The sequence below is a fragment of the Halichoerus grypus genome, chromosome 10 (genome assembly GCF_964656455.1).
Source record: "Halichoerus grypus chromosome 10, mHalGry1.hap1.1, whole genome shotgun sequence".
In the NCBI taxonomy this organism is placed as follows: Eukaryota; Metazoa; Chordata; class Mammalia; order Carnivora; family Phocidae; genus Halichoerus; species Halichoerus grypus.
Genome location: NC_135721.1, coordinates 108,676,895 through 108,704,352, shown reverse-complemented (window position 1 = coordinate 108,704,352; position 27,458 = coordinate 108,676,895). Strand labels below are relative to the sequence as shown.

The window sequence follows — 27,458 nt, the reverse complement described above, 5'->3', positions numbered from 1 at the left end:
ATCTCTCTGCTGTGGAGACTTCCCGGACCCAGCAAGCAGCCCCACGCCTTCCTGCTGTGCCCTGATTGAGAACAGGCCTGGGCTGTCCAGGCCTTCCAGCAACCTTAACCTCTTCCTCCCCAGGCCCAGGCCGCAGGGGAGGGATGGCGAGGAGGGTCTGGAAACAGCTGAGTGACTAGACAGAGAAAGTTCCAGCGTCCCGCCGGTCGGCTCTGGTTGCATGGGAATGGTGAAAGTGGTGTGCCGAGGGGCAGGGAGAGGGTGTGGGGAGATGGACACAGGTGAGGTGACAGAAGCCAGGCCATGCCTCGTACTGCAGGCCGCAGTGAGGAGCTGGGGTTTCATCCATGTTGCAGTGAGAACCTTCAATCGTGGATTTCATAGCGCCATGGGACCTCACCTCCCTGGTGGGAGACGTTGGTGAGGTAACATCTGAAAGAAGATCGTTGAGAGATCAGAAAAGTCATGAGCTGAAGCCACAAAACAGGGAACATGATGGAGACCACGATGAGAGGCTGGCGCCTCTGTTCAGGCTACTGTTTAGAGAGTGGATTAGCAAGGGGTAAGATTAGAACATGGAAACCAGCCGAGAGGTTATTACTGTGAAGGAACAAAATTGTGATCGCTTAAACCACGGAGGTGTGTCAGTCGTCTATTGCCACAATTCTGTGGTGTGACACACAGCCCTAAAACGCAGGGCTGAAAACACTTATCACTGTGGGGGGGGGGGGGGGGGCGCGCGTTGGGACAGCTCTGCAGGCCTCAAGCTCTGCTCTGCATTCTCTCCCCTTCCAGAGACCAGTGCGCTAGCCAGGTTATGTTCTCCTCATAGTGATGGCTGAGGCACAAGAGAGCTCGTCTCGCCCCACAAGCACATTTCAAGTCTTTAAAACATCTCGTTGGCCAAAGTAGGTCACATGGCCAAGCCCGAAGCCAAGGCACGGGAAGAACACCGCACCTCTAGTGAGAGAAACCACAGTCACGTGTCAAAGGATGTGGACTCCGGGCCGACTCAGCTACAGTCACGTTTCAGGGTTACCAGTGGCGACGCCACATAACACTAATCAGTGTGACAGAGGTAACAGCGGGTGTGCAGAAGAGAGGATAGATTCAGGAGGTGGTTGCAGGGCAGGAGTCACAGGGGTTGGTGACAGACTGGGTCCAAGAGACCAGAGAGGAGAGGAATCGCAAGCGAGGGCAATGGAGCTGGAAGAGAAGCATCTTTGGTGGAGAGGGAAGGTGATGCCTCCAGTTTGAGACGCATCCTGTGGTTATGTCGAGTAAGCGGTTGGCTCTAGGGTCGGGAACTTGGGAGACGAGGTCTGAATAAAGGTTTAGTATGGCTAGTCATCGGCTTACCCAAAGCCTACCAGAGGGTTTTTGCTTGTGGCCATAACCTGTGATGCCCTGGGAGACCTGTTCTCCTTTCCCCAGTCCCACCCTGACACAGACCCCTGAAGACATCAGACCCCAGGTGACTAAGTGGAATCAGCACCGTGCTGCCACACGAGAGGACAATTCTCTGCCAGCTTCAGAGAAGCTGAAAGGAGGAGATAAACTCTGCATGGGGCTGGAAAGAGGATTTTTGTTCTAGTTTGTTTGAGAAAATTATTTGTAGAAGCTCCAGAGTACTCTACAACCTCCCCCTTTTCCCACTTCCAGGATGAGGCACCTGTGAAGTTCAGTGATAACCATGGGTGTCCGGATTTGGGTCCCCTCAAATGCGGACCCCAAGACACCGACACCAGTGCAAGTTGCTTAGGCGGGAGGTGGGGAGCGGGGAAGTGAAGGACACCAACACGGGGCATGTGGAGCACGTTACCACTGTGGGCAACTGGGGCTCAGTCCTGCTGGGGATTCTGGGAGAAAGTGTAGAACACACCTCAGCTACCCACCCAATGGATGAGGAAGCTGTCTACCGATTCCCTCCTGTGGGTGTTGTCCCTGCCCCCCGGGCTCTTCCTGTTTGCTTGAAAGGTTCCCAGAGAGCAGCATTAGTCGAGTGAGTGCCCAGGGCCTAGAGGACGCGAGTGGACACTGATAGCATCTCCCATAGCAGGGAAGGCTATCATTCTGTCCATCATATGGGGTGCACAGAAAGGCAGCCTTCCTCCAACATGTCGACAGGTGTTGGCAGGAGGGACAGACTACTTCCAGGGTTTCTGGGAACCACGGATGCCACCTGGGATGGCAAGGTGAGTGTGGCCACCTCAGGAGACCATTTCAGGAACTCGTCACTCATCACAGGTCACCTAGAATGGAAGGGGGTGGGGGGTGCGATACGGCTTCAGTTCTGGGGGAAGCGTCCCACTCAAGGATGCAGTCTTCAGACATCCCGTATGAGGGGCAGTTTCAGAGGCTCTGGTGTGCAGAGAAAAGAGCAGCTGGACATCGGCCCCAGAGAAGCAAAAGCAGCCAGGGGTCTGAGAACACGGTCAGACAGGGACACGGACCCCCAGGCACCACACTGTGGCCCTGCACTCTGAGCTGGCGAGCAACTGGCATGAGGGGGAGGAAGCTGGGGGGCAGCCTGCAGAGGAGCTGGGCCAAACTGATCCTGGGTAGGAATAAAGTCACCCCCTGGACTACCTGTACTAGAGAGGACCAACAGAAAATTTTAATGGGTCTCAGAGTCAAGAGAACAGTCAGAAAGCTTTCATTTTGGCAGAGATCCAATTTGTGTGTGCCCCCTTGGATGATAATGCAAGCCACAGCCATGGGTGAGAGTGGGCATCCTGAAGAGAGGAAAGACCCAAGGTGGGATCTACTGGTTGGAGCTGGGGGCTTCCCCCTTAAAATTCTTTTGCAACTTCCTACATCTATAGGATTAGGTCCTGAAGCCTCCCATGTCTTAGTTTGGCTTTACCCCCAAAGCAGAATCTGTATATTAATTAACTATTGCCATATGAAAAATTTACCCCGAAAGTTAGCTTAAAGCAATAATAAATGCTGGTTATTTCATACATTTACTGTGGGTCAGGGATTTGGGAGTGGTTTAACTAAATGGTTCTGCCTCAAGAGCTCTCACAGGAGCTGCAGTCTATCTGAAGGTTTGACCGGGGCTGGAGAACCCATTTCCAAGGTGGCTCATGCACACAGGTGTTGTCAGGAGGCCTCAGTTCTGCCCCACAACCTGGACCTCTCAATAGGGTGGCTCAAGTGTCCTCACAACATGGCGAGTGGCTTCCCCCAGAGCAAACGATCCAGGAGAACAAAGTAGAAGTTGTCCTATCTTATGTGACCTAGACTCGAAGACACACCTTGTGATTGCTGCGACATTCTATTCATTAGACATAAGTGATGAAAGCCATCTCCCTCAAGGGGAGGGAAATCAGCTCCACCTTTTGAAGGAAGGCGTGTCAAAGAATTTGTGAATGTATTGTGAAATGACCACATACTTTATTTGGGAAGTAATCCTAGGAAGCACCAGGGAGGGAGTGAGGAAGTGGGCAAGGGAAGGAGGAAGGCGAAGTAAAGGGGCAATCATAAGCAGTTTGTTGCTGTGGGCAACTGGAGCTCCATCCTGTGAGTTCTCTGGAACACTAGGCAGAACGGGCCTTAGAGTCATCCCAGCGGAGGGCGGAAGTTGGGGGCATGACCCACCGTTACCAGTCCTGCACTGGTAGAGGTGAAATCCCTGCATCTTCCACTGCTGTGTACCCCTGCCTTCAACTGAGCAAACTCCTGTGATGCCCAAGCCTGAAGCAGAGAAAAAGCAAACCGTACATACGCTTGAGGTAGGAAGCTATCTGTGGTCCGGAAACCGTATTTCTCTGAGCTGCAGATGAACTCAGGTAGCCCAGGGGGATAGGAAATGAAGGGTCAACATCATCGACTCCAGCCTACAAGGCTGTCCATTAACTAGCTCTTACCTAAGGTGCCGTCTTCATGACTGACTTCTCTCCGGCTCACACTTTATGCTCCAACAACATTGACGTGTTTGTCATCCTCTCCAACTGCTCTCCCATGTCATTCTTCCTCGACTTTGCTCAGTTAGCTATCACACCCCAATAGGAGCAAAAAATTAATAACAGCGCCTAGCAAGATGTAAGAGCAGCACAGAAAATGTGGAGAGCGCCTGGGTGGCTCAGATGGTTAGGCGTCTGCCTTCGGCTCAGGTCATGATCTCAGGGTCCTGGAATCGAGTCCCGCATTGGGTTCCCTGCTCAGTGCAGAGCCTGCTTCTCCCTCTCCCTCTGCCATTCCCTCTGCTTGTGCTCTTCTGTCTATCTCTCTGTCAAATAAATAAATAAAATCTTAAAAAAAAAAATGTGGAACTAAAATATTATTAAGGCTTATGATGAATATTTACACATACAAAGTAGAAAGTACCGTGAATTCCCACATGCCCATCACCCAGATTCAGCAACTATAAAGATTTTCCCACAGGTTACATCTACCTCCTTTCCTTCCCTACTAAGTATTTTAAAGCCAACTCCAGACACCACGTCCTATCACGCCTACATACTTCAGGATCCAGCTCTAAAAAATGCATACTTGCTCTCTTCTAACCTCAATTGAACCCTTGCTTTATCTACTTTTCTACTTTGTGAAAGTATTTTAAGGCCAGTTCTCTAAAAAATATGGGCATCGTACCAGCTAATCACAATTATAAAAATGTGATTTTTATTTATTTTTTTAAAGATTTTATTCACTTATTTGTCAGAGACAGAGACAGGATGAGCACAAGCAGGGGGATTGGCAGGCAGAGGGAGAAGCAGTCTCCCCTGCTGATCAAGGAGCCCGATGTAGGGCTCCTGGGATCATGACCTGAGCCTAATGCTCAGGGAGATGCTTAACCGACTGAGCCATGCAGGCGTCCCTATAAAAATGTGATTTTTAAATTAAAATATTCAGCAAGTGAACCGAAGGAAAGGATGGCTGATGTTGATATTTGAGAGAACTGAAAAAAAAAAAAAAAAAACTAAAAAAAGGAACAAACTAGGCAGTTACACAGGAAAAATAATAATCAAACTGACAACAGACTTTTAATATGCAACAGAGGAAGCTAATGGACAGTGGGCTTAACATGTACTGTTCAAAAATTAAAAAAACCCAGCAACCCAAGGATCCTCTACTCAACCAAGATTTCGCTGACACGTCAGGGTAAAAGGAAGATATTTGTGGATATGATAGGCATCAGAATGTACTGTTCCTTAGGGAAATTCTCAAGAAAGAACCCTGTCCAAAAACAAATGACTCAGAACAGAGATTTCAAGTTGAGAGAGGGTAAAGAAAAGAGGAAACAGTGGTGACCAGTGGACCTTTAAAAGTGCACACAGTATAATACACGGTGTAAAATTGTGTGGTATAAATATTCAGCAAGGGCTTATGCATAGAAGAAAAATACTGTAAGAGAAATTCAAGTGATCAGCCGGGATGAAGAGTATTAAGCTCTCTCTGCAAAATTTAGGAGTAATAGGGTGACAGGCAGGGATTGGGAAGTAGCAGCTTTCTAAATGTCATCTGAAAAGATGAAGAAATGCAAGTATTATGCTTGTCTCAACATATTGAGGGGAAAGTCTGGGAGTAGTGAGAGGAATGGCTGGTGTCTTGTTTTTAAAATAGAATTATATTTGTTTAATTATGAAATCTGAGGAAAGTTCAATGATATTCCCTACCTAACTGGGCAGAGAAGGGAAAGGAAGGAGGAAATGAACACAATTTCATCAAATTAATAAAAAGTTTTAAAAAGGTAAACTAGATATAACAAAGTAAGTAATATGAAAAATGAAAAAAGAATAAAATAAAAAATATCACTTAATACAGTAAGTTTAAATAGAATTATACCAATAAAATACAGAAATGTCAAAGTTAAAATGTGAAATTTAGCTATATGCTGTGTACAAAAAACACAGTGGAAATATATTGTTAAAGAAGGACTGGCAATAAAGAGATGGGCAAAGAGATATTGAGTTGATACAAATACTCCTCCTTCTACTACTACAGCTATTACTATTAATAAAGTGTGGTAATTTTGATATTAAACAATATGAAATTTAAAATGTTAAAGCACTAGGGGCTCCCGGGTGGCTCAGTCGTTAAGCGTCTGCCTTCGGCTCAGGTCATGGTCCCAGGGTCCTGGGACATACCTAATAAATGTAAAATAAAGGCAATAGAATAATTGTATAAGACAACGAACATATTTAAATTTTTTGAATAGAGGATGTATTTTTTATGTATCTATGATTCATTTGTAAAAACTGATCATGGGGGTGCCCGGGTGGCTCAGTCAGTTAAGCATCTGACTTTGTTTTTGGCTCAGGTCATGATCCTAGGGTTGTGGGATTGAGCCCCGCGTCAGGCTCTGCACTCAGCGCTGAGTCTGCTGGAGATTATCTCCCTCTCCCTCTGCTCCTCCCCCTGCTTGTGCTCTCTCCCCCTCTCTAAAATAAATATTTTAATTAAAAAAAACTGATCATGTAAATGGCTGCCTTTTCTAATCATAAGTCAATACAATTAAAACTAAGTAACCAAAAAACTTTACTACTTGGAAATTAAGGAACCAATTTCTAGATATCCAAAGAAATCATAGTAGCACTGAAAACTATCTAGAAAGCAATGAAGAAAGGAACAATTCATATCAAAACCTATTAGCAGCAAAAACTGTATTCAGAGGAAAATATAAAATGTATAGCCTTAAATTTCATTATTAAATAAGAAAGGTAAAGGAATATAGTGATCAGTTTTTAGAAATCAGAAAAAGAGGAAAAATTAAAGCAAAAGAAAATAGGAAGAGTAAGTTAATTTTAAAAGTTGATTTATAAAGAAAGGAGATGCAGCAAAGTATAAAATAAAAATGATCAAGAATACTTACCCAACTCTATATAAGTATGTTTGAAGCTTACAGAAAAGTTAATTTTCTAGCAAAAATTTTCTAGAAGTGGAGATTTGAATAGCCTAATTATAATAAAAGAGAGTAGTGGTCAAACATCAGCCACTGAAAAAGAAGGACCAGAACCAGATGGGTTCACAGCCACGTTCCATTTACCTCTAAAGAAGGAATGATTTTAATGCTATTTAAATTATTTTAGACAATGGATAAGTGATTTAAGCCTTCCTAATGTATTTAAGGAAGCCGCAATAACTTGAACACTAAATTCTGATATCGCACTACAAAAACAGAAAGCCATAGTCAACTGCCCTACTGGCTACAGCTGTCAAATTTCTGACCAATTGTTAGCAAATAGAACGCAGCCATGTGCCTAGCGTGAGAGACTGTGGCCATGTGTGCTGTATTCCAGGAATGTAAACCTGGCTTAAAATCAGGAACTCTGGTAAGGTAGTAAATTAAAGGACCAAATCATCTAATAAAATAATGCAATGCTGAAAAGCCATCTGATAAAATCAGCAGGCACTCTTACTTAAAATGCTAAATAGAACTGAAAACAGCTTAAATATATAATAAGGTCTAGTTACTAAGATCCAGTAGCAAATATTCTAAAGGGACATTCAACCTAAATCAACAACTACACAGGACGCCTGACATCATCATTATTATTCAACCTTGTCTTGGAGTTCTAGTAATTGCAATACGATCAGAAAAAAAGAAAAGAATCAGAACATTGGGCAAGAAAAACAGACACGATCTTATTTTTGCCAACAACACAACTGTTTGAATTCAAAATCTGCCTAATAAAAGAAAACTAAAAGGATTAGTAAAAGAAGTTAGTAAGCTGGCTGGATACAAGGTAAGTATATAAAAAGTAATATCTGATTTGTACAATACATGTAGGGAAATAGATACTGGAAAAATATTCCACATATAATAGCAATAAAATTGTTAACTTCTTATGAATAAATCTAATGAGAGGCATAAGACGTATATGAAAAACTATAGAATCTTTTTGAAGGCCTCAAAAGCAAGATTCTAAACAAATGAAAGGATGTATCACGTACTTTATTGGGGACTAATATGTAATGTAACTCTAGTTAGAATCTTAACAAGGTTTAGGGATTTGGATGAATTAATTAAGACAAAGTTAATAAACAAGAAATGCCTGAGGCTGCCCAGGGCTCTCTGAGCCACACACAGCCTCTGGTTCAATTCCAACAAGGCAAAAATCTTCAGCTCTACAGAGACTGAGTGGTGCATTGAGTCCCTGATTGCTGTGTTCCAGAAGTATGCTGGGAAGGATGGTAACAACTGCGGACTCTCCAAGAGCGAGTTCCTAAGTTTCATGAATATGAAACTGGCTGCCTTCACAAAGAGCCAGAGGGACCCTGGTGTCCTTGACCACACGGTGCAAAAATGGAACCTCAACTGTGAAGGGCAGCTAGATTTCCAAGAAGTTCTCAATCTTCTTGGCAGCACGGTTGTGGCTTGCCGTAAGTACTTTATCATGGCTCTGGCTACCCATTCCCATAAACTAATCTGAGAAACCCTCGGGCCTGGCCTCCAAACCCATCCTCTTTCTTTCCAGCTTTCCAACCAGCACCACACAGTTCAGGCATACCCTGAGCCCAGCGCATCCACCGCCCCATGCAGGCCACTCCTGATGGTAGCAATAAGCAATACAGTTTTTAAAAATAACAAATACAAGGAAAAAAATAGTAAGCATGGGTTTGCCTTCTTACTGTAATAGGGATAGATAGATTAGTAGAAGAGCCAGTCATAAAAATAACCTCCAGAAGCATTGAACATTTAAACATAAAACATTAACAATAAAAGTCAAGAATGAAATCTTGGACTACACATGCAATCTAAGGCTGGGGAGATGGTCTTAAAATAGGAAACACACTTGCTCCGCGGACATGGGCATAGTTAACTATGTAAATATTAATAAAATCTTTATGTATTATGGATATTTAACTCTGTATTGTGAAACTCCCCCCCCAAATTTATTTGTCTATTAACATAGTTTCTGATATTTCTTGCCAAGAGATAGTAAAACAAATACATTTGGGAAAAAAAATTTGCAATACAGATGAAGACTTAAATATCTATAATACACAAAAAACTCTCACAAAATAAAAGATAAACCTAAATGAAAGATGAGCAAATAGGAATAGACCGTTCATAGAAGGGAAAATTGAAATGACTGAGAAATTAAAAAAAAAAAAAAAGCTGCCTAAACACACTAGTGGGCGAAGAAAGGGAAGTTAAAGTCCAACGAGATATCACGTTACAGTTGTTAGACTGCCGTTAAGAGAAAGTTAACATCATTGCTGGCAGAGGTGCAAGGATGAGGAGAGAGATGAGGTATTGTCCTGCCTTGCTGATGGAAACAGAATTACCATTGCTTTTAGAAAGCAATCTGGTAAGAGCCCTTAACCTTTCCCTTAACATTTAAAATACACATACTCTTGGGGCACCTGGGTGGCTCAGTCGTTAAGCGTCTGCCTTCGGCTCAGGTCATGATCCTGGAGTCCTGGGATAGGGCCCTGTGTCGGGCTCCCTGCTCTGCAGGAAGCCTGCTTCTCCCTCTCCCACTCCCCCTGCTTGTGTTCTCTCTCCGGCTGTCTCTCTGTCAAATAAATAAAATCTTAAAAATAAAAAATAAAAAAAATAAAATACACATACCCTTTAACCTACCGTTGTGGGAATGTATTTTATCATTTGTTAAATGTATGTGCGAAAATGTTTACTGTAGCTATGTATGATGGCTAAAAATGGAGAACACCAATATCAACTGAATAAGCTACAGTGAATCCTCAGTAAAGAATATTATGAAATCTTTATGAAAAAATGAGTCTGAGTGATGGAAGCTGACTCGTAGAGATTTCCACAAGATATTGTGGAGAGAACAATGCAAGGTACAGAAAAGTGTGTATAAGTGGATACCCCCTTTTTTTTGTAGAGCAAACCCTGACAAAACATGAATGAATATATATGTGTGGTGTTGATGCCTGTGTGTTTGTACACATAGTTTACATGGTTGTGTGAACATGGAGAAATGTCTGAATGCTACAAAGCATGTTGCCAACATGGATTACTAGAGCGATGCAGAAGGATGGGTGGAGGGAGGGGGGATGGAAGAAGAGAAGCAAGCAGACAGAAATGATGGAAAGAAGTCTGCACAAAAAAAGAAATCGTTAAGATCTTTTTTATGTTAAATTGTATCTCAGTGCAGAAAGTACCAGGAAAAAGATAGATCTACATCTTCCCAATTGTAGGAATGTCCCCGCTATACTATAAAATGAAAAAACCGAGTTTCAGAATGTAGTATGCCACCATTCTATTTCAATAAAAACAAATCACAAGCACAATCCTTGTATATGTTTGTTTAGGATTATATGCATTTGTCGAACAAAGAGAACGTTGTGAGAGGATACACCAGGTGGGTAATGATGGTTATGCATGGTGGGGTGGGACTGGGCTGCGGGGGGCAGTTTTCACTTTTCACATCTTTGTATTGATTGAACTGTTTCACTGGTCACAATAAGCGCATATTACTTTGATAGTTTCAAAACATCAACAGAGAAAGAAAAACTCTAAAGTAATGACAGGTTTCTTTCTCTTTCCATCTTCATTCGCCCCTGAACATCTGGCTTTGGATGTAGCCCAGCTCCCCACGCCCCATCTCACTTGACCTCATATGTGTGTAGACATTTGAGTCCCATTTGTAGAGGGACTTGATGTTACCTTCCACAAAAATCCCAGGTGGTGGTCAAATTCAGAGAATGTGTCTGGGTATCTATAAGGCTTTTTGAAAATTCTGGGCCACTTAAGGACTTGGCTAGTCTAGAGAACAGAGAGGAACTAGGAACGGGACCCACAACTGTACAGATTGACATATCCAAGTCTCGGCGCTGGCCTGGCCAATTCTTCCAGTAAAAGCACTTATGCCATGACTGTGGCTCTATAAAAATATGTGTGTGTGCCTACAAGGCCTGGAGAGGGGTTGAAGAGGAACGAAACCTAGCCTGCTGAGGCTTTGTATCTTAACCCTATAATCCTAATACTCTGGATGAGTATTACTTCTGTTTTACAGAGAAGTTAAATAGTATGCTCAAGACTATATAGCTGGTCAGTTGTAGGTGGAAATGTATGAACTGCGAATCCAATTTTAGATTGGTTTTTAACCTCCAGTAGGGCACAGTTTTGGTAGATACAACAGATACAAAAGTAGTAATGGTTTAAACCAGTGTGTTTCTCTCTCACATCAAAGCTTGGGCTGCTGTTACCAGGAGTTCAGGCTCCTCCTTCCATATTTTCTTGCCCTCCCAGGTGTTGTTCTTGTTGAAGTGGACCACGTTGGCTGGCCACGACCTCTGCCTTCCAGCAGGGAGGATTGGGGGTTGTGGGGGAAGGCAAGGATGAGGTAAACATCTATGCTTTAAGAACACAACCCAGAAGTTGTACCTTCAGCCTTATTTACCCCTCACTTGCCCAGGCCCAGTCACATGGTCCTACTGAGCTACAAGCAAGGTTGGGAAGTGTAGTCTTGGGGCCCTTCTGAAATTGCGTGACCATGGAAGAATGGGGGGATAGACCTTGGGGGACACTTGGCAGTGTCTGCCACAGTGGAAAGAGAACTCTCGAGATCTGAGCATGGATCTGTATACCTGCAAAACTCATTCCCTAATCACTGAACCACAATAAAAATGGTTAGGCTGCTAGTCCAGGTGGAATATTTTTATTTTACAAAACTCTTCTGTTGTGCAAGAGGCTCATACCTAGAAGATCCCTCTGAGGGTGATTCTTCCTGCTTCAAATTCATTCCCATAGTTTTCCTGAGCCCACAGTGGATCGCTCGCTGCCCAAGAGGTAAAACAAAACAAATTGTACGTTCGCTCATAGGTGTATGCACACACACATAAATATATAAAAGGCCCTCTGACATCTTTGAGTCTCCAAGGACACGTTGCTTCATAGTTGATATAAATTGGGAATTTGAGGCTAGGCATCTCCGTAGTGGTTGGAAGGTTGGGGCTGCGACAGGAAGTCTTCTTGTCCCTCTGCCCAGGCATGTGTCCAGAGACCACATCAGCCCAGTTCAGACCAGGGCTGCCTTGGTGTGTTGTGGGCACAAGACACGGTGTGGGAGTGGTCATTATAGACTTCTGGGCACAGCTCAGGGGCAGATGCCAAAATTCCACCATCTGAGAGTCATTCAACTTGAGCCTGTGTGTTCAGACCTCACTGTGTCCTCCCCAACCTACCCCTCCTCTAGCCCCTAAGGATAGAATGTTCTGGAAGATTTTATCCACCAAGCCAGGTCATTTATAAGGCAAAATCTTCCTATACAGGACAAATGGCAGCAAACCCGCTGAGTGGTAGCTTTAGCACTTTCATATTTCTACTGAGTTATATTTGGCTACAACTGTTATTTTATGTCAAGTACAATTTGAGGAGGTACAATGTTTTATATTTGTACTAGAAGAGTACAGGGACTTTCTTATTTCTTAAACTGTGATATTACTGAGTATTCATAATACAATTTTTATCTTCTCTGATTTATGAGTAATTTAATTTGTATTTAAAATAGTTTAAAAATACAAAAAAAATTAAGACAAAAATGGAATAAGTGTAACCTATAACCCCGCTTCCCAAAGATAATGATCAAAGATCTTGAGGGACATTTTCATTACTTTCCTTTAAGCACACGGTCACATAAATATGAAGGTATTTGTGATAAAATTGAAATGTTAGAAGAATACCTATGATGAGTTACTGCTAAATAAACCAGAGTCTGGTAAATGGATGCAGATGGAACCAAACTGAAGAAAGTCCAAGGAGAGGCCCACTCAAAAGATCTAAAGGATTTTAATTTTAACTCTTAAGCTTTGGGGGGGGGGAAGTAATCAACCAAATCCACCATAAATCCTATTGTTGAGCAAACACAGACCTCCTTCTTTAGCATAAGCAGTCAGAAAAAAAAAAACCACCAGATAACATGGAAAGACTCCAGTCCCAAAGAAGGGTACATTCAGAGTAATTGGAAGAAACACTTTCCAATGAAACGTATGAAATGGGGGAAAACTTTTAAGCAAAGTCCCTAGGATATATTTTCATTGGGACTTGAGAGGTCATGGCATCTATGAAAACTTCTCATCATAGAAGAGTGTTTTAATTTGAAATGCAATTACAGAGCCAAATAAAAAATTGCAATGTCCCCAGGAAACCACTGGATGTGGGAATTGAGTATCAATGGCTATAAACATCACAAAAGGAGAGACTATGTGCTGCCTCATAAAAGGACACACAGCCACTTATAAAGTAGTGCTCCCCCTGACCAACACCAGATTCAGGCAAAAGAACATGTTTAAGGGGCTGCACTCAGCACTTCTGTAGGAAACTGCAAGACAAATAAATTTCTCAACAAATAAACTGCAACGAAGAGAGAGATGTTATCAACCAATAGCAATGACGAAGTATGAACATTTCAAACATTTGAGACAATTGCAAATTTGAACACTGAGTAACTATTTGACAATATTAAATACTATTAAATTTTTAAGACGTAATAGCTTTTTAAAAAACCTTTTAGTGGTAACTGGTGAAATATTTATAGATGCAGCAAGATGTCTGGGATTTGATCAGAACGATGAAGGAGGGAAAGTTGAGGGGTGTAGATGAAACAAGATTGGCCAGGAGTCGATACCCGTTAAGCTGGGTTGTGGGCATGTGGGGAGTGGTTATGTTCTTCTCTACTTTTGTGTATGTTTGAAAATGACCAAAATAAATTGTTTAAAAATTGCACTAGAAGACATGAGCAAGAGGTTGAGTATTCTAGAAAGCCTGGTCAGTAACCTAGGTCGTTCCTCAGGAACTTCTCCCAGAACTTAGAGGAAATGGAAAAAGACAGCATGAGTGAAACTATATGAAACCCACAGTGGAGACTTAAGAGATGCAAGGTGGACATAAAATCAGAATTCTAGAAGGAGGTATGTACAGAACCACCAGAGGACACCCAATACACTTCATTAAAGAACATTTCCATTATTGGTTTCTCCTTTAGCCACGGAGTTATTTAGCAATATTTTATACATCCAAATATACACACTTGTAAATTCAAATTTTTATTACCTTACAACTTAATTGTGCATAGTTAGGGAACGTGTCCTGTGCAATACCTATTCTTGAAATTTTTTCAGGGCTGGTTTTAATGCCTAGAACAAGAACTTTTCAGAAACATCCCTGAGTGCTTGTGAAGAACACATATGCTCTAGTTGTTGGGTGTAGAGTTCTAACCGTGCCCTTTGGTCACTTCGGTGCCTTGCTTGGTTTTTGCCTGCCTGACTTATCAAAAGGGAAGTGCTAGAATTTTCCACTGGCAGGTGGATTTGTCAGTTTCTTCCTATAGTTCTATCCATTTATGGATGAATTTTGAGGCTGTGTAAAATTAATGACTCTTTGTAAATTGAACCTTTCCATCATTACATCATGAACTTTCGTATCCTTAACAAAGCTTTGTCTCAGATTTTGTGTGAAAATATAATGGTTTGTATTTGTCCCATGTGATTTTTTCCCCATCCTTTTACTGTCAATTTTGCACATCCTTTCATAAACCAGTTTCTTGTAAATGGTGCTCTTAAGCCTATCTGTGGTGAAGGATTTTTTGTTTTCCCCAAACCATTATAGCCTAAGACTTTTGAAAAATATGCCTTAAAAGATTAATAAAATTCTGGACTTAACAGACATGTAAAATACAGGCAAGCTATTTTAGTATTAGATTCAACACATAAAATAACCATCTAATTGTTTAGAAACTTTTTCACCTGAAGTTTCTAAGATGTTATCAAACCCTGAACAGATCTTGCAGCCTTCAACAGAGCCATACTTTTGAACTCCAGTATTGTAAACATAAACCAGGATTTTGTTGTGTGTGTCCTAACACCTATCTTTTAATTGGCAAGTTTAGTTCATTTATTGTTATTGGTGCATTTGGACATGTTTCTCTCTTTTCCCCCAACACCAAGTTCATACAGCCTTCAATTACAATTTGAGACCACGTGCTATAGACCGTGCCCCTCCCCCCAGTTCATAATAAAATTTACTCCCCAAAGTGACAGTATTAAGGAGGTGGAGCCTTTCGGGTGATTAGGTCATGAGGTGGGATTGGTGAATCCCTCACGAGTGGGATTAGTAGCCTCATCAAGGAGGCCCCAAAGAGAGATCCTTTGCCTCTTCCACCATGTGAAGACACAGTGAGGATGGCCATCCATGGACGGGAAGACAGGTCCTCACCAGACACTGCACCTGCTGGAGCCCTGACTTCCAGCCTCCAAAACCTTGAGAAATGTTTCTAAGCCACCCAGTCTATGGTTTTCTGTGCAGCCAAAATGGGCCAAGACAGCAGGTTTACCAAGGTATTTACTGCTCACCTTGCCCTCTATCATCTCCTACAGCGCCTCCTGGGTTTGTCTCCTCCTGAGTCAACTACTTCATCCCAGTATTTAAATGGGGTCATTTGGGTGGTTAGACGTGAAATTCTTAAGTTCGAAGTTTTTTTTCCTTCAGTCCTTAGAAATGTTAACTCCACACACAGGGTTGCTGCTGGAATATCTGACGTCCATTGCTTCTGGTTCATGGTCTCCATAAGCTTTCAGAATGAGCTTTGTCTTTGGTAATCCTAAATTTTACTACCCAGCAGTGAAGATGGATGAACTACATTATAGACACATACCAACATGAAAGAATCTCACCATAGTGGGTGAAATGTGATAATACATACAACATCGTTATTCTTTTTACATAATGTTAAAAAACATGCAAAACAGACTAAACAGTAAACTGTTTACGGACGCGTATATATGGGCAAGATTGTGAAGCAAGGGAAGGACCAACCCAAAACCCAGACAGTGATTCTCTCTTGGTGGATGGGGCACGGCGGGGGGGTGGGAGGAGGTCAGTCTGAAGTACCGGTAATGTGCTTTTGTCCCGCTGGAGGTGGGAACACGGGTATTATTTTAATGCCTTGTTTCTGGTTTTTTTTTTGCATGTCCATAGTGTAAACATTTCACCTTGTGACTGACTGGTTGCCCAGTGGCGGCTTACAGGTCAGGGTACTGGGGACAGGAGGCGGCAGAATGCACACCCTATGGGAGTAGCCGTGGGGGCCACTCATGGCCCGAAACGCCAGAGATGAAGCACGGATGGAGACAGGAATGGGGGAACTCTAAGTTTGCTCTAAAGGAAGAAATACATGGGAGTCCCTCAGCGCTCATGTTCATGCCCCACCGGGAGGCCTGACAGAATGAGCTTTCACCAGCTGCTCTCAAGCTCAGCTCCAGGCCTTTATGGCACCCACGCCTCAGCGCTCCTTGCCCCAGCACCGACTCGGCCGGCTGAAGCTGCTCTGGGAGCCTTTGGTCCCACCGTGTGGACAGACAGCTTCTCTGTCCAGCCTCCAGATGTCGCTGCCTTAGTAAGAGATGCGCAGTTTCACCCACAGTCCAGCAGGGTGCATCCCGGAATGGAAGGCTCACTCAGGCTTCCCCCCAAGGCGCCTGCTGTGGTTCTCTGGGCGCAGGAACAGAGGATGCTTTGGCTTCTGCTTTCCTCCTTTTGAGTCTTCCAGGACCCTGACAACGGTAACATCTGAGGCTTGCCGAAGCGAGTTTTTTATTAGTCGATTTCCCTCCCCTAGGTGATGACTTTTAATTAATGGCAAATTTCTTAAAGACCAGCCAAAGAAAGAGGCACATGAACACAGAACTGCGTCCAGGAGAGCTTTTATTTGTACGGAACGGTTTTAAAAATACAGAATAAAATAGCTTTATCTCTACTATTATTCACAACATCTGGTCCAAATATTACATATTTTTAAAATACTTAAACGTTTAATGAAGCCATGTTAGAAAAACAATATGAAAATTCTTTTTAAAAACTCCATAAAAGAATTACACATCTCAAAAAACAACCCCACCCCCAAATACCCGCAGTATGCAAAATAAAAATAAAAAACAAAGAAAATCCCCGAAAGGTAGATAGCCAAAGTCAGTCACAAAAACTCAAGGAAAATATAGGCATCCCCACTGCTTTAAGAACAGTCAGAAATTTATTAATGTGTCAAACAAAGGTTACCAACGAACAGAAAAGGGTATTAACTTGAACTGTCAGTAAGACGGCAACACTGGTGAGGGTGCCCTACGTGCCAGGAGACAAACACAGCAAGTCTAAGGACGCTGGATGTGGCTTCTGTGGAGTGAGGATGAGGCAGGTCAAGAACAACCTCAAAGGACAGGAATGTGTGTGAGGCTGCTGAAAAGGGGTGCCCAGCGCGAACGTGCCTTCCGCGTCCACGGGTGGGAGCCGAATGCCTGCCACTGCGAGTGGTCTTCCTGCACTACTCAGGATGTGACTGCAGGTCAAGTGGCAGGTGTCCAAATCCTAAGGGGACAGAGCACCACACGCACAGCGTGTGAAAACCCCAAGCACTTCTCTGAGGCCAAGCCCCACCCCCCCGCCCCCCCGAAGTCTCAGGCCCCACCCACAGCGACAGTACGGCCTGGCGCCGGCCAGGTTCCAGAATGAGGCTTCTGCCACAGCCACCTATCCACCTTCCACCTGGCCTGGCCACGCCTGCCACATCAGTATTACGGAAGATCGTAACTGCCAACCTCAAGTCAAAGTTGCCGGTACCGGTATTTCAGCAGGGCCGTGAACTAAAGAAGGAACAAGCTGGCTCATGGTGAGAAAACAGACGCATGGGTAAATAAAGTATACACACATACTAGAGATTCATCAATGGAGAAATTCTATTATCACATGACATTGTCATGAAAATTATATCATTCCCTCCCTGGAAAACTGTGACTATTATCCTGGGTAGAAATGTTATTTTACTATATGGAAATACTGCAAGATTCATGCATAAACCAAGTCGTCATCATGAAAGTCAGTATTCTACAGTATAAAGCAAATCCTGTGTGTGAATTTGTTACTATGAAAATGGGAAACCACTGGGGACTCGTGATGCTTCATTCTAGCTGGCCTGGTTAAGCCACTTCTCTTGCCCTCACCCATCACCAGAAACTTACTACAAGTTAACATCCGAAACCCTCTTAAGAAAGAGTCTGTATGAACGAATCTCAGTTTAATTCCCTAACGAGACAAAGACTGGAGCCATTTCCCATCATTCTGTCAACCATGTTAGATGTTTTATTAAAACCAGTGGTGGGATCTCCCTTGCCACCCACTGTGGTATGACAGCACCTACTGACCTTATAAATACTTTCTACTTCTCACATCAAGTCCCCCAAGGTGAATGTAAAGATGGTGGGTAGGTGGTCACTACGGAAACTGGAGTCTGAATGCCCCGCCCAAGGACATTTACATCCCAAACCCTTTGAAACATTCTACTGGCCAAACACAGCCTGGTGGGTACCGGCCCCAGCAGCGCAGGCCAACAATGTAAGTGGGAAGTGCACAAACGCAGACGAGGAACGGCCACTGTGTTCCCCCAAACCTCCCTTTCATGCACGTGCTTAAGCCTAAGGAGCAGACGAATACATTTTTCTCTTGATCACAGACTCATTCTGTAGCATACCTGCCAGCAGGACCAGTGTCTAAAATGGCATCAATCACCAGGAGATTCCAAGTCACTGAAGCCGAGCTGAGGTTCCCAGGCTGTGCAGAAAGTACCAGACGCAACGGGCCCTCCAGTCGGGCTGCCCGCTTTCCTCCCCACCTCCTGTCCCCTTCCCCCTGCCTTAGGGAATCTACAGTTGGCCCCAATGGAACAAGAAGGGCAAAACCCCTCATTTCTAACAGAAGGTGGGGGTACAGGGCTCCCCTCCACATTCAAATGCTTGCAGAAGACATCCCCCAGACCAGCAGACTTAGGACCACCCAATAAAACCCAGCCCAAGGAAGGGTTTTCAGAAGGGAGTGGGCTTCTGGATGTCTGAAGCACATATCTTGAGTGTCACTCACTGGGAGGGAAGATGCCAGGTTGAAAGTTAAGATTATCCAATGGTTCAGATGCTTTTATTTGGATATTTGGTCCTTCTGCTCCCCTAGAGAGCTAGAATCTCTGGCATGTTTAACAGTTTTCCCCCCTTTTCAGAGCAGAGAAATTAGAGATGCTGAGCAAAAACACAAATAGAAGGAAACTGAGAGTGACTCGGTGCAGGAGGGCCTTCGGCATCGAGTGCTTACCAAGTTAAAGGGATGAAAGTCGTTAACCAGTGCGCTTCTAAAGTTAACCATGCATCAGATACAATTTTTAAAAACAACATACAAAATTAAATGTAATTTAGAACCTAATTTTTTTTACTTAATCTGCAACCAGATCTTGCCATACAACTCAGCGGCTGTGAAACTGTTCTTGCCAGAACACGCCTTGAAGCCCCAAACTTCCCAGGAGTCCGGGAGGCTAGGGGGACAATAACGCTGCCAAGGACATGCCAGCGTGGTGGAGCAGAGCCAGCTGCGGGGGCAGGGGATGCAGCCTGTGGACACACGGCGGCTGAGAACCATGCCCTGCCGTCAGAGACAGGAACACCTGCAGCCGTCCAAGGCTCAACCAGGTCACAGAACCGCCTAGGAAGCACTACCTCACGCGGCGAGGTCACTCCTTGGCGTTTCAGGGTTTTCCTTTGGCTGACAAATTTCAAACCAAATTCCACAGAAGTCATTTTTTCAGAAAGGATTTAGTGTTATTAACGAGAACTCGACGGAAGAGGCCCTGCCAACTGCTTTTCTCACCACCTTCTGCAATGACTTAAAAAAGAAAGGTGCATTTGGCCAGGGTAGAGGTCTAATCTTCCCCCTGCAAAATTAAGATCCAGTGGACACAAAACATGGCAACCCACACACAGTCTCCTTAAGCCTTAAGTGTCAGAAAAGACTTGAAACAGAACTGCAGTGATGAATTTACCAGGATGCCCGACCCTTCAATATGGCGGCTCCATTGATTATCTGCCCCCAGCTTCCCTTCTTCACAAAACAAATTCACGTATAACTTAACCCATGGTTTCTGGGCTCTGGTCCAGTAGTCAGTTTTGATAAATAGATTAGGCATTACAGTATTTACACTTTCATGGTATCAAGCAATACAAAACACAACCACAATAATGGTTACTGGCCTTCAAAAGCCATGATGACAAGCTTCCCTGATGGTGTCCACAGCTTTACAAATGCTGGTTCTTTTCTTAACGGGAGGTAAGGGGTGGGGGACAAGTAACAGGGATGCAAGGTAAGAAGGTCACATGGAAAACACTGATTCAAAAACCTGCTATAGTCAATAACATTAAATAGGAATAAAATCTTGTAATTTATAGACAAGCGCAACAGTAACCGACATCCACATGACAGCAGAGTCAAGACTCCCATAAACATCTGCTTAGTGCTCTTGTGTGGCACTCTACCCATCACACCAGCCCAGAGTGATAAATGTCAGATAGAGTGTCTCAATTAGAGTGAAAAAGAAGCCTATGAAATGTGCTGGCCCAGCCTGGGCCAGGGTGGCACCAAGAAAGAGCAGTTGAGAATCAGATATGACTTCAAGGTACTTTCCCTTTCCCTCCAATTCCCCAAACAGATTTCAGTTCTAATAATACCTGTACAGACCTTACCCATGCACAGACATGGGCCTGGGGTAACCATGTCATGGTTTTCAATCAGGTCAATAGCTTCCTCCTACAGGAGGATCAGGGAACACAGAATCACATTTGACCGTCAGTTGTGACCGTGTGAGGATACTGGTGCCCCTTGACCAGAGGGGGGTCTCTGCGGGTTGCAGGCCGAGGTCAAATAAAACAGAAGCAGGTCCAGGTGCTTCCGGGACAGAAAGCCCCTGGACCGTGGCAGCAGCTTGTAAGAAAGCTAGCCCAGGGTGGTAGGAGGAGACCAAAACCAAGGAACCGCTGTGGATTTCAAACACCCACACCCACAGGAGGACAGGAAGTTCAATGGATGCTCTCAAGGGCAGGGGGTAGGGCTTAAATAAGGAGACAGGTGAGACATGATATTAGACACAATCACCACCCACAACAAAAAAGCTATCTGTAATCGTCTTAGCTCTGGGTGCAGAAGATAAATGCAGATACACAAACATATATGTTACTGCTTGTTACTCAGCAAGGAACTACAGATTCATGCCTCACTGCGGCTGGGCCACAGGGTGATCTACAGCTATACCGTGGCCTGTGAGTCCTCGTCTGAACTCCGGCTGGTGGCACTCTTCCCAAGGCCTTTCCACGTGTAGCCCACAAAGGTTGGGCTGATGGGTAAGTAGCTGAAGCATCTGTATTTTTTAATAATGTTCATGCCAAATGGCAAATCGTAGGATTCCATGCCATCGAGCGACTTGCTCCCTTTGCCCACACCCTTCTTCCATTTCCTGATTCCTCTTTCCTCTGGAGTACCTGCAACACACACGCACAAACATACACACACAAAACAATGGAATGGAATGTTTAGCTTGACAGTTCCACCAAGAGTTGAGATTGCCCAGTGTGCCGTCCCATATATGGAACCTGCCGGGAGGACAGCATGGAGCCCTTGTGGAGGAGTTGACGGCACTCGGCCATCCAGGTGCCTGAGCCAGAAATCTGAGAATCGCTAACCCATCCTTGTTCCCTTTGCTCCACATTCAAGCAATCTGATGGCTCTGCCTCCTCCCTGTCCTTCCACGTGACCCATTTCCTCCAATGTCACTGTTGAAGTCCGGCCTGTGCCATGTTACTGCTTTCCAGGGTCATCATAACGGTCCCCCCCTTATTGGCTGGCTGCCCTTCCATCTCCCCATCTCCTTCCCCAAATCTGTTCTCAATAAACAACAAAAGAACTTCTAAATTGCAAATGTGATCTCTACAAAAAGGGACCCAGTCTTCATTGTACCATTTATAATGCCTTCAACAACTGATCAGGACAAACCACCCCCCATCTAGGCATACCGAGTTTTATCCTACTTTGCTCCGTGTGCGTGCACGCGCGCACGCGCGCGCGCGTGTGTGTGTGTGTGTGTGTGTGTGTGAGAGAGAGAGAGAGAGAGAGAGAGATGGGGGAGGGAGAAAGGGAGAGGGATGCACTCGCTTGTATTCCCCACTTGTCATGTCCCTTTTGTGAGGGTGAACTTCCACTGGCGTTAACAACTGGGGCCACTCTATACCCTGACAGATGAGTCAGGGAGAATGATCTGGGCCCATAGGGCTCAGCAACCCCTGAGCCCTGGGTTGATTTCATAAATCTTCTCAGTGCAGAGAGGTACACTGGCACCTGCCCTTGGCTACATGGGACACCAGACAACACATTTCTCTGCCCAAGCCTAGACGGTGAGTTCGAGTCCCTGGTGCGATATAAGCAACATCATTATTTCTTACATCTAAACTATGCCCTCCCATCAGTGTTTCTGTAGCGAAGCTTTCATTTCCATCTGTCTGACTCCTGTGCCTCCCTCTCAGTTCGCTCAGAGTGTGTGTTAGTTATTGACATCCATGAATCTAACATGTGCCACGGATTCGTGCATGTGATTCCTTCTGCCTGATGTGTTCATCCCTAGTTTCCCCAGCAACCTCTTCATTGAGACTTTTTGGAGGTGTGCAGTCTTCAGGGCAAATACCTCAACAAAACCTTCAAGCTCAAGAATAAGCATCACCCTTCCTTGATGGAAGGGCAATCTACCAGCGTGTCCATAGCAGCACTTTCCAACAGCACCAGCAGCCTCCTCTGGGAAGCTGGGAAGGCTGCGAGGCAGGGCCCACAACACATCCTCGTCCAGGGCCCAGCACTGGGCATAGAATGCTGAGGAACAAGGGTCCCGGGCGTCAGGGAAGACAGCTGCCTCCATCCGTCCCTCAGTCACCAATCCTGGCAACAGCCTGTGCCCGCCATACTCACCATCTTTTGGTCTTAGTTGGTGGGGGGCCTGCCTCAGGAAGGAGGCGGAGGAACCCCACGGGCTGTCAGCAGCTCAGGGGAGTGTCTGAGCAAGCTGACGGAAGCCGCTGCAGGGACTGAGGCCAGCTGACAGGAGGCAGGCAGCCTGGAGAGTGCCTACGGGTGAGGGACTTCCTGCTTTCTCCTAACTCAGCAGGGAGGAAAAAACCCGCTAGGTTTATCAGCAAAAAAACGGGTTCATAAAAGGAGGCTGGGAGTGTCTTAACCACTTAAAGACTGTTTTAACCAGCGATGGCTTTGAACTGATTCACTCTGCCTGCTTCCATATTTATTTGGCAGAACGAGTACTTCCCATGTGGAAAAGGCATGTTGGGTATGTACCACATACCTGGGATGGTGTTATCCAAGATAAAAGCCACGCAGCCTCCTACAAACATAGCAGTTGTGAGAAGAACATTCAACACCTGATCGATTCCTGTTATTCCTGGAAACAGAACACAGTGGTAGGGTCACTGCCACAGTCAGGAAGAAGCACTGGGGTGGGCACCAATCACCAATCTGATGCATGAAAGTGCAAATTTCTGTTGTACAGGAGCAGATAAATTTTTGCCAGTAACATTTTAAACTGTTATAAATAATTTCAACAATAATCAAGAGATTATCTCTGTAAGGAAAATTCCCCAAAAGTGGTCCACCGAAGATAAATCTAACAGTGAAACTCACCCTATAATGAACTAGAAAGCCACTGGGGTGTGGTGTTAGCAGATTAAGAAAAAAATTAATAAAAAGATGGCTGTTGTAAGGCTGAAAATATTACAAAGTGAGTAAGACGACAATGAAAATATTTGTGGTATTTGCAATCAGATAAAGGGTTTCAGAATCCTGGGTCACTGATTTGTGCTTAGCTGCTTTTAATTAGGAACAATTGGATGTATATAAATGAACTCATATGAATGTGATATATTAAAACATAAAAAGCAGCAAGAATCTCCTTGTTATCAGAAGCTCCCACACCTGGGTGGCTCAGTTGGTTTCAGCTCAGGTCATGATCTCAGTGTCGTGAGATCACGACCTGCGTCAGGCTCTGAGCTCAGCGGGGAGCCCACCCCCCCCCACTCACATATGTGCACACCCGAGCGCTCCCTCTCTAAAATAAAATAAAATTTAAAATATATGATCATCAACGGAAAATAACAAGTGTTGGCAAGAATGTAGAGAAACAGAAACCCCCGAGCATAACTGGTGGGAATGAGCTTGGCAGTTCCTCAAAACGTTAAAACCTAGAATTACCCTATCCCCCAGCAATTCTACTCCTAGGTATATACCCAAGAGAACTGAGAACAACGACTCAAATACAGCTGATCCCCACTACTGGCAGATTCTGTATTTGTGAATTGACCTACACCCTCAAATTTATCTATAAACCCAAAATGAGTACTCCTGGCTTTCACGCTCATTCACAGAGCAGCACAAACTTTGGGTCACCCAACATGTGTGATCCCAGCGGAGATTAAACAAGGTAACGCTCTGCCTTCTTGTCTCAGCTCTCATACCTCATCTCAAGTGTGCTTGCAGCAGTCTGTTTGATAGCACTTCCTCCCCATTTCTGTGGTTTGGGTTGGTGATTTCGTTGTTTACGATGGCCCCCGAGTGCTGTCTACTGTTCCTAAGAGCAGGCCTCCCTGAGGCCGTGCCGTGCTGTGTTAGAAGGGTTACCCTGCTGTTGGCTGCTGTCGCCCTAGAAGGGGTGGGTCAGGATTTGCTAACTCCATGCTCATAGTGACTTTCCCGGACACGGCTAGCTGAGTGAGGACGGACCGCACCGGTACACCATTGTTCACAGCTGCGCTGTTCACAACTGTCAGAGGGGAGGAACAGCCCAGTGTCCATAGATTATGGTGTGTGTGTGTATATATACACACACAATGGAATATTAGTAGTCATGAAAAGGAATATTTTTACATGAATCTCAAAAACATTATGCTAAGTGAAAGAAGCCAGACATCACGTATTGTATTATTCCATATATGTGAAATATCCAGAATAGGTAAATCCACAGAAACAGAAAGCAAACTGGTGGTTGCCAGGGGCTGGGAGAAGGGGGATAATAGGGATTAACTGCTTAATGGGTGTGGTATTTTATTTTGGGGTGAGGAGATGGTTTTGGAAACTAAATAGAGATGGTGGTTACATGACATTGGAAATGTACTAAGATGGCACTGAACCGTTCACTTTAAAATAGTTAATTTAGGGGTGCCTGGGTGGCTCAGTCGTTAAGTGTCTGCCTTCGGCTCAGGTCATGATCTCAGGGTCCTGGGATCGAGCCCCACATCGGGTTCCCTGCTCCGCGGGAAGCCTGCTTCTCCCTCTCCCACTCCCCCTGCTTGTGTTCCCTCTCTCGCTATGTCTCTGTCAAATAAATAAATAAAATCTTTAAAAAAAATAAAATAAAAAAATAAAATAAAAGTTAATTTAACGTTATATAAATTTTACCTCAAAAAATATATATATAAAACGGTCCCCAATTCTGCATAAAATGTCAACAGCAATCATTCCCCCTTGGGGGCACCTGGGTGGCTCAGTCGACTGAGCGTCCGACTCTTGATTTCTGCTCAGGTCATGATCTCAAGGTCGGGAGACTGAGCCCTATATCAGGCTCCCCGCTGGGCGCGGAGTCTGCCTGAGATTCTCTTTCTCTCCCTCGCCCTTTGCCCCTCCCCTCCTCTAAAAAACATGGTTCCCTTTTGTTCATTTTTCATGACTCAGGTTATTAAAATAAAAAGGTGTTAAAAAGGTTAATCTTGGGGTGGCTGGGTGGCTCAGTCAGTTAAGCGTCTGCCTTCGGCTCAGGTCATGATCTCAGGGTCCTGGGATCGAGCCCCGCATCGGGCTCCCTGCTCTGCAGGAAGCCTGCTTCTCCCTCTGCCCCTCACCCTGCTTGTGTTCCCTCTCTCACTGTCTCTCTCTGTCAATTAAATAAATGAATAAAATCTTTAAAAAAAAAAAAGGTTAATCTTGAATTCAAAGTAGTTATAATCCCAGTAGAAAGACATGTATTTGAAAGTCTATGAAGCTGAGTTTTAAGAAATTATACATTTTCATAAAGCATTAGTCTGACAAATCAAAAGGTTTTACACAAAGGCATTCTCCCAAAAGACAGGGTCCCAGTCAATAAAGACCTTAACGTGCACATGAGTCACGTGCACATGCCAGTTCATGCCAGATGTGCGGGGGGCTTCCAGATCAGCGGCGGCAGAGCAAGGCTTGAATGAAATACATGGACGAATATCTGAGGAGACAACTCCTGAAGTTCCAAAGCCCTCTCTGACTGGGGATGGGCTGTCTGTGAACCAGCGGCTGGGGTTCCAACTACCCCCAAGATTCGAGGCCAGTTTTCCTTACCTGTGACGAGAGGGTTCTGTCTGAGGTAACTTGGAAGGACGAGCCCAAAGAAGATTGAAAATCCAAGCACAAAGAGGTTCCGGGAAGAATTTAAGTCGATGAACTGCAGGTTGGAGAGCCCAACAGCTGTGATCATTCCTGGAGAGAAACCAGCAGACGGCAATTTGCACTGAGCTCACCTACAGATGGGTGACGGGCCACGCACAGCCTCCCCACATTGTCCCTTCTCTGTCCCACCAGAAACCAGCTGGGACACAGAACAGTGACAGGACAGGGTCGAAATGGGACCACCTGCCTCTCTGATCCAAATGACTCTTGGCCTAAGCACCATCTGGACTGACACAGGGACACAAACATCACATGACACTTTCTTTAGACCAAGCAGAAAACTAAGGACATCAGTTGCCCCCTGAGAACCTCTCTGCAAACATTTTGATTAAATTGGGAAACCCACCGGAAGATCTGGGCCCTGACCACAACTGGATGGCACATAAATCATGTCAAATCCTGTGGTAAAAATGGTCAGTTTTAAATGGCCACTAGGGGAGAATTTAAATCGATTAGATAAACCAATTAAAGATTATGGTCATCTTATTTTTTCTAGCACAAGTATGCTACATTTGGTTCTACCTTTAACATAAATTCAACTCAGAGATGGATGAAGATTTTTATGTTTTCAAGGTGTATCACTTTGGATTTTTAAACAGAAATGTATTATTACCTTCCATCTCACGGAAGGGATTCGTTAGCAAACGTGAAGAGGAGGAGAGAGGTCAGGCTACCAAGGAAATGGGATTTTACCGAAGAGAGTACAGAAGAGGGCGCCGAGCACTGGATCCGGGAGGGAGGCGAAGAGGGCACTAAACTTGCCGATCATGCCCAGTGCCAGCATGAGGGCCGCGCCGTACTGGATCACCCGGCGACTGCCGACCTGGGGACATACCAGAAGCCAGATGGCACTCAGCGCCAGTTCTGCACCCATTCTCATCCAGTGCCCCCCCACCCCGGGGGCAAATGTGACAAAAGCCCGAGACAACCCCTAGATTATTCTTCAAACTTTTAGTTGAGAGGTCTTGTCAGATAATGAGGATTGATCTCAGGGCACAATTACTATATAAAGACACCCAGAGTGAAGAGATTCCCTCCTCCTCTTTCTCATCCTGTCCCCCCTGTCCCTTCCCCCACCCCACCTCCCTGGGAGGAAGGCAGCACCAGGGCTCGGCCTCTGCTTCTTGGCGCCCTGGGTGATGTCACTTTGGGCATGGCCCTGCTCCGGCTCTGTCCCGGGTTTCGAATGCCCTTACAGTCAGCGGCTGGGATGACC

General features: G+C 44.8%; 1 protein-coding gene across 4 annotated transcripts in view; it reads right to left on the bottom strand.

Moving 5' to 3' along the window:
• Positions 1-16,604: 16,604 nt before the first annotated feature.
• SLC23A2 (solute carrier family 23 member 2) overlaps positions 16,605-27,458 on the bottom strand; it is a 134,475-nt gene continuing 123,621 nt past the window's right edge. For all 4 annotated transcript variants that reach the window (XM_036093283.2, XM_036093284.2, XM_036093287.2 and 1 more), the window contains 4 exons: positions 26,936-27,065; positions 26,135-26,272; positions 23,121-23,216; positions 16,605-21,258 (listed from right to left, as the gene is read on the bottom strand). In XM_036093283.2, the coding sequence (XP_035949176.1) occupies positions 21,026-21,258; positions 23,121-23,216; positions 26,135-26,272; positions 26,936-27,065 (597 nt within the window). In that variant the 3' untranslated portion in view covers positions 16,605-21,025. The remainder of the gene's footprint in view (positions 21,259-23,120; positions 23,217-26,134; positions 26,273-26,935; positions 27,066-27,458) is intronic.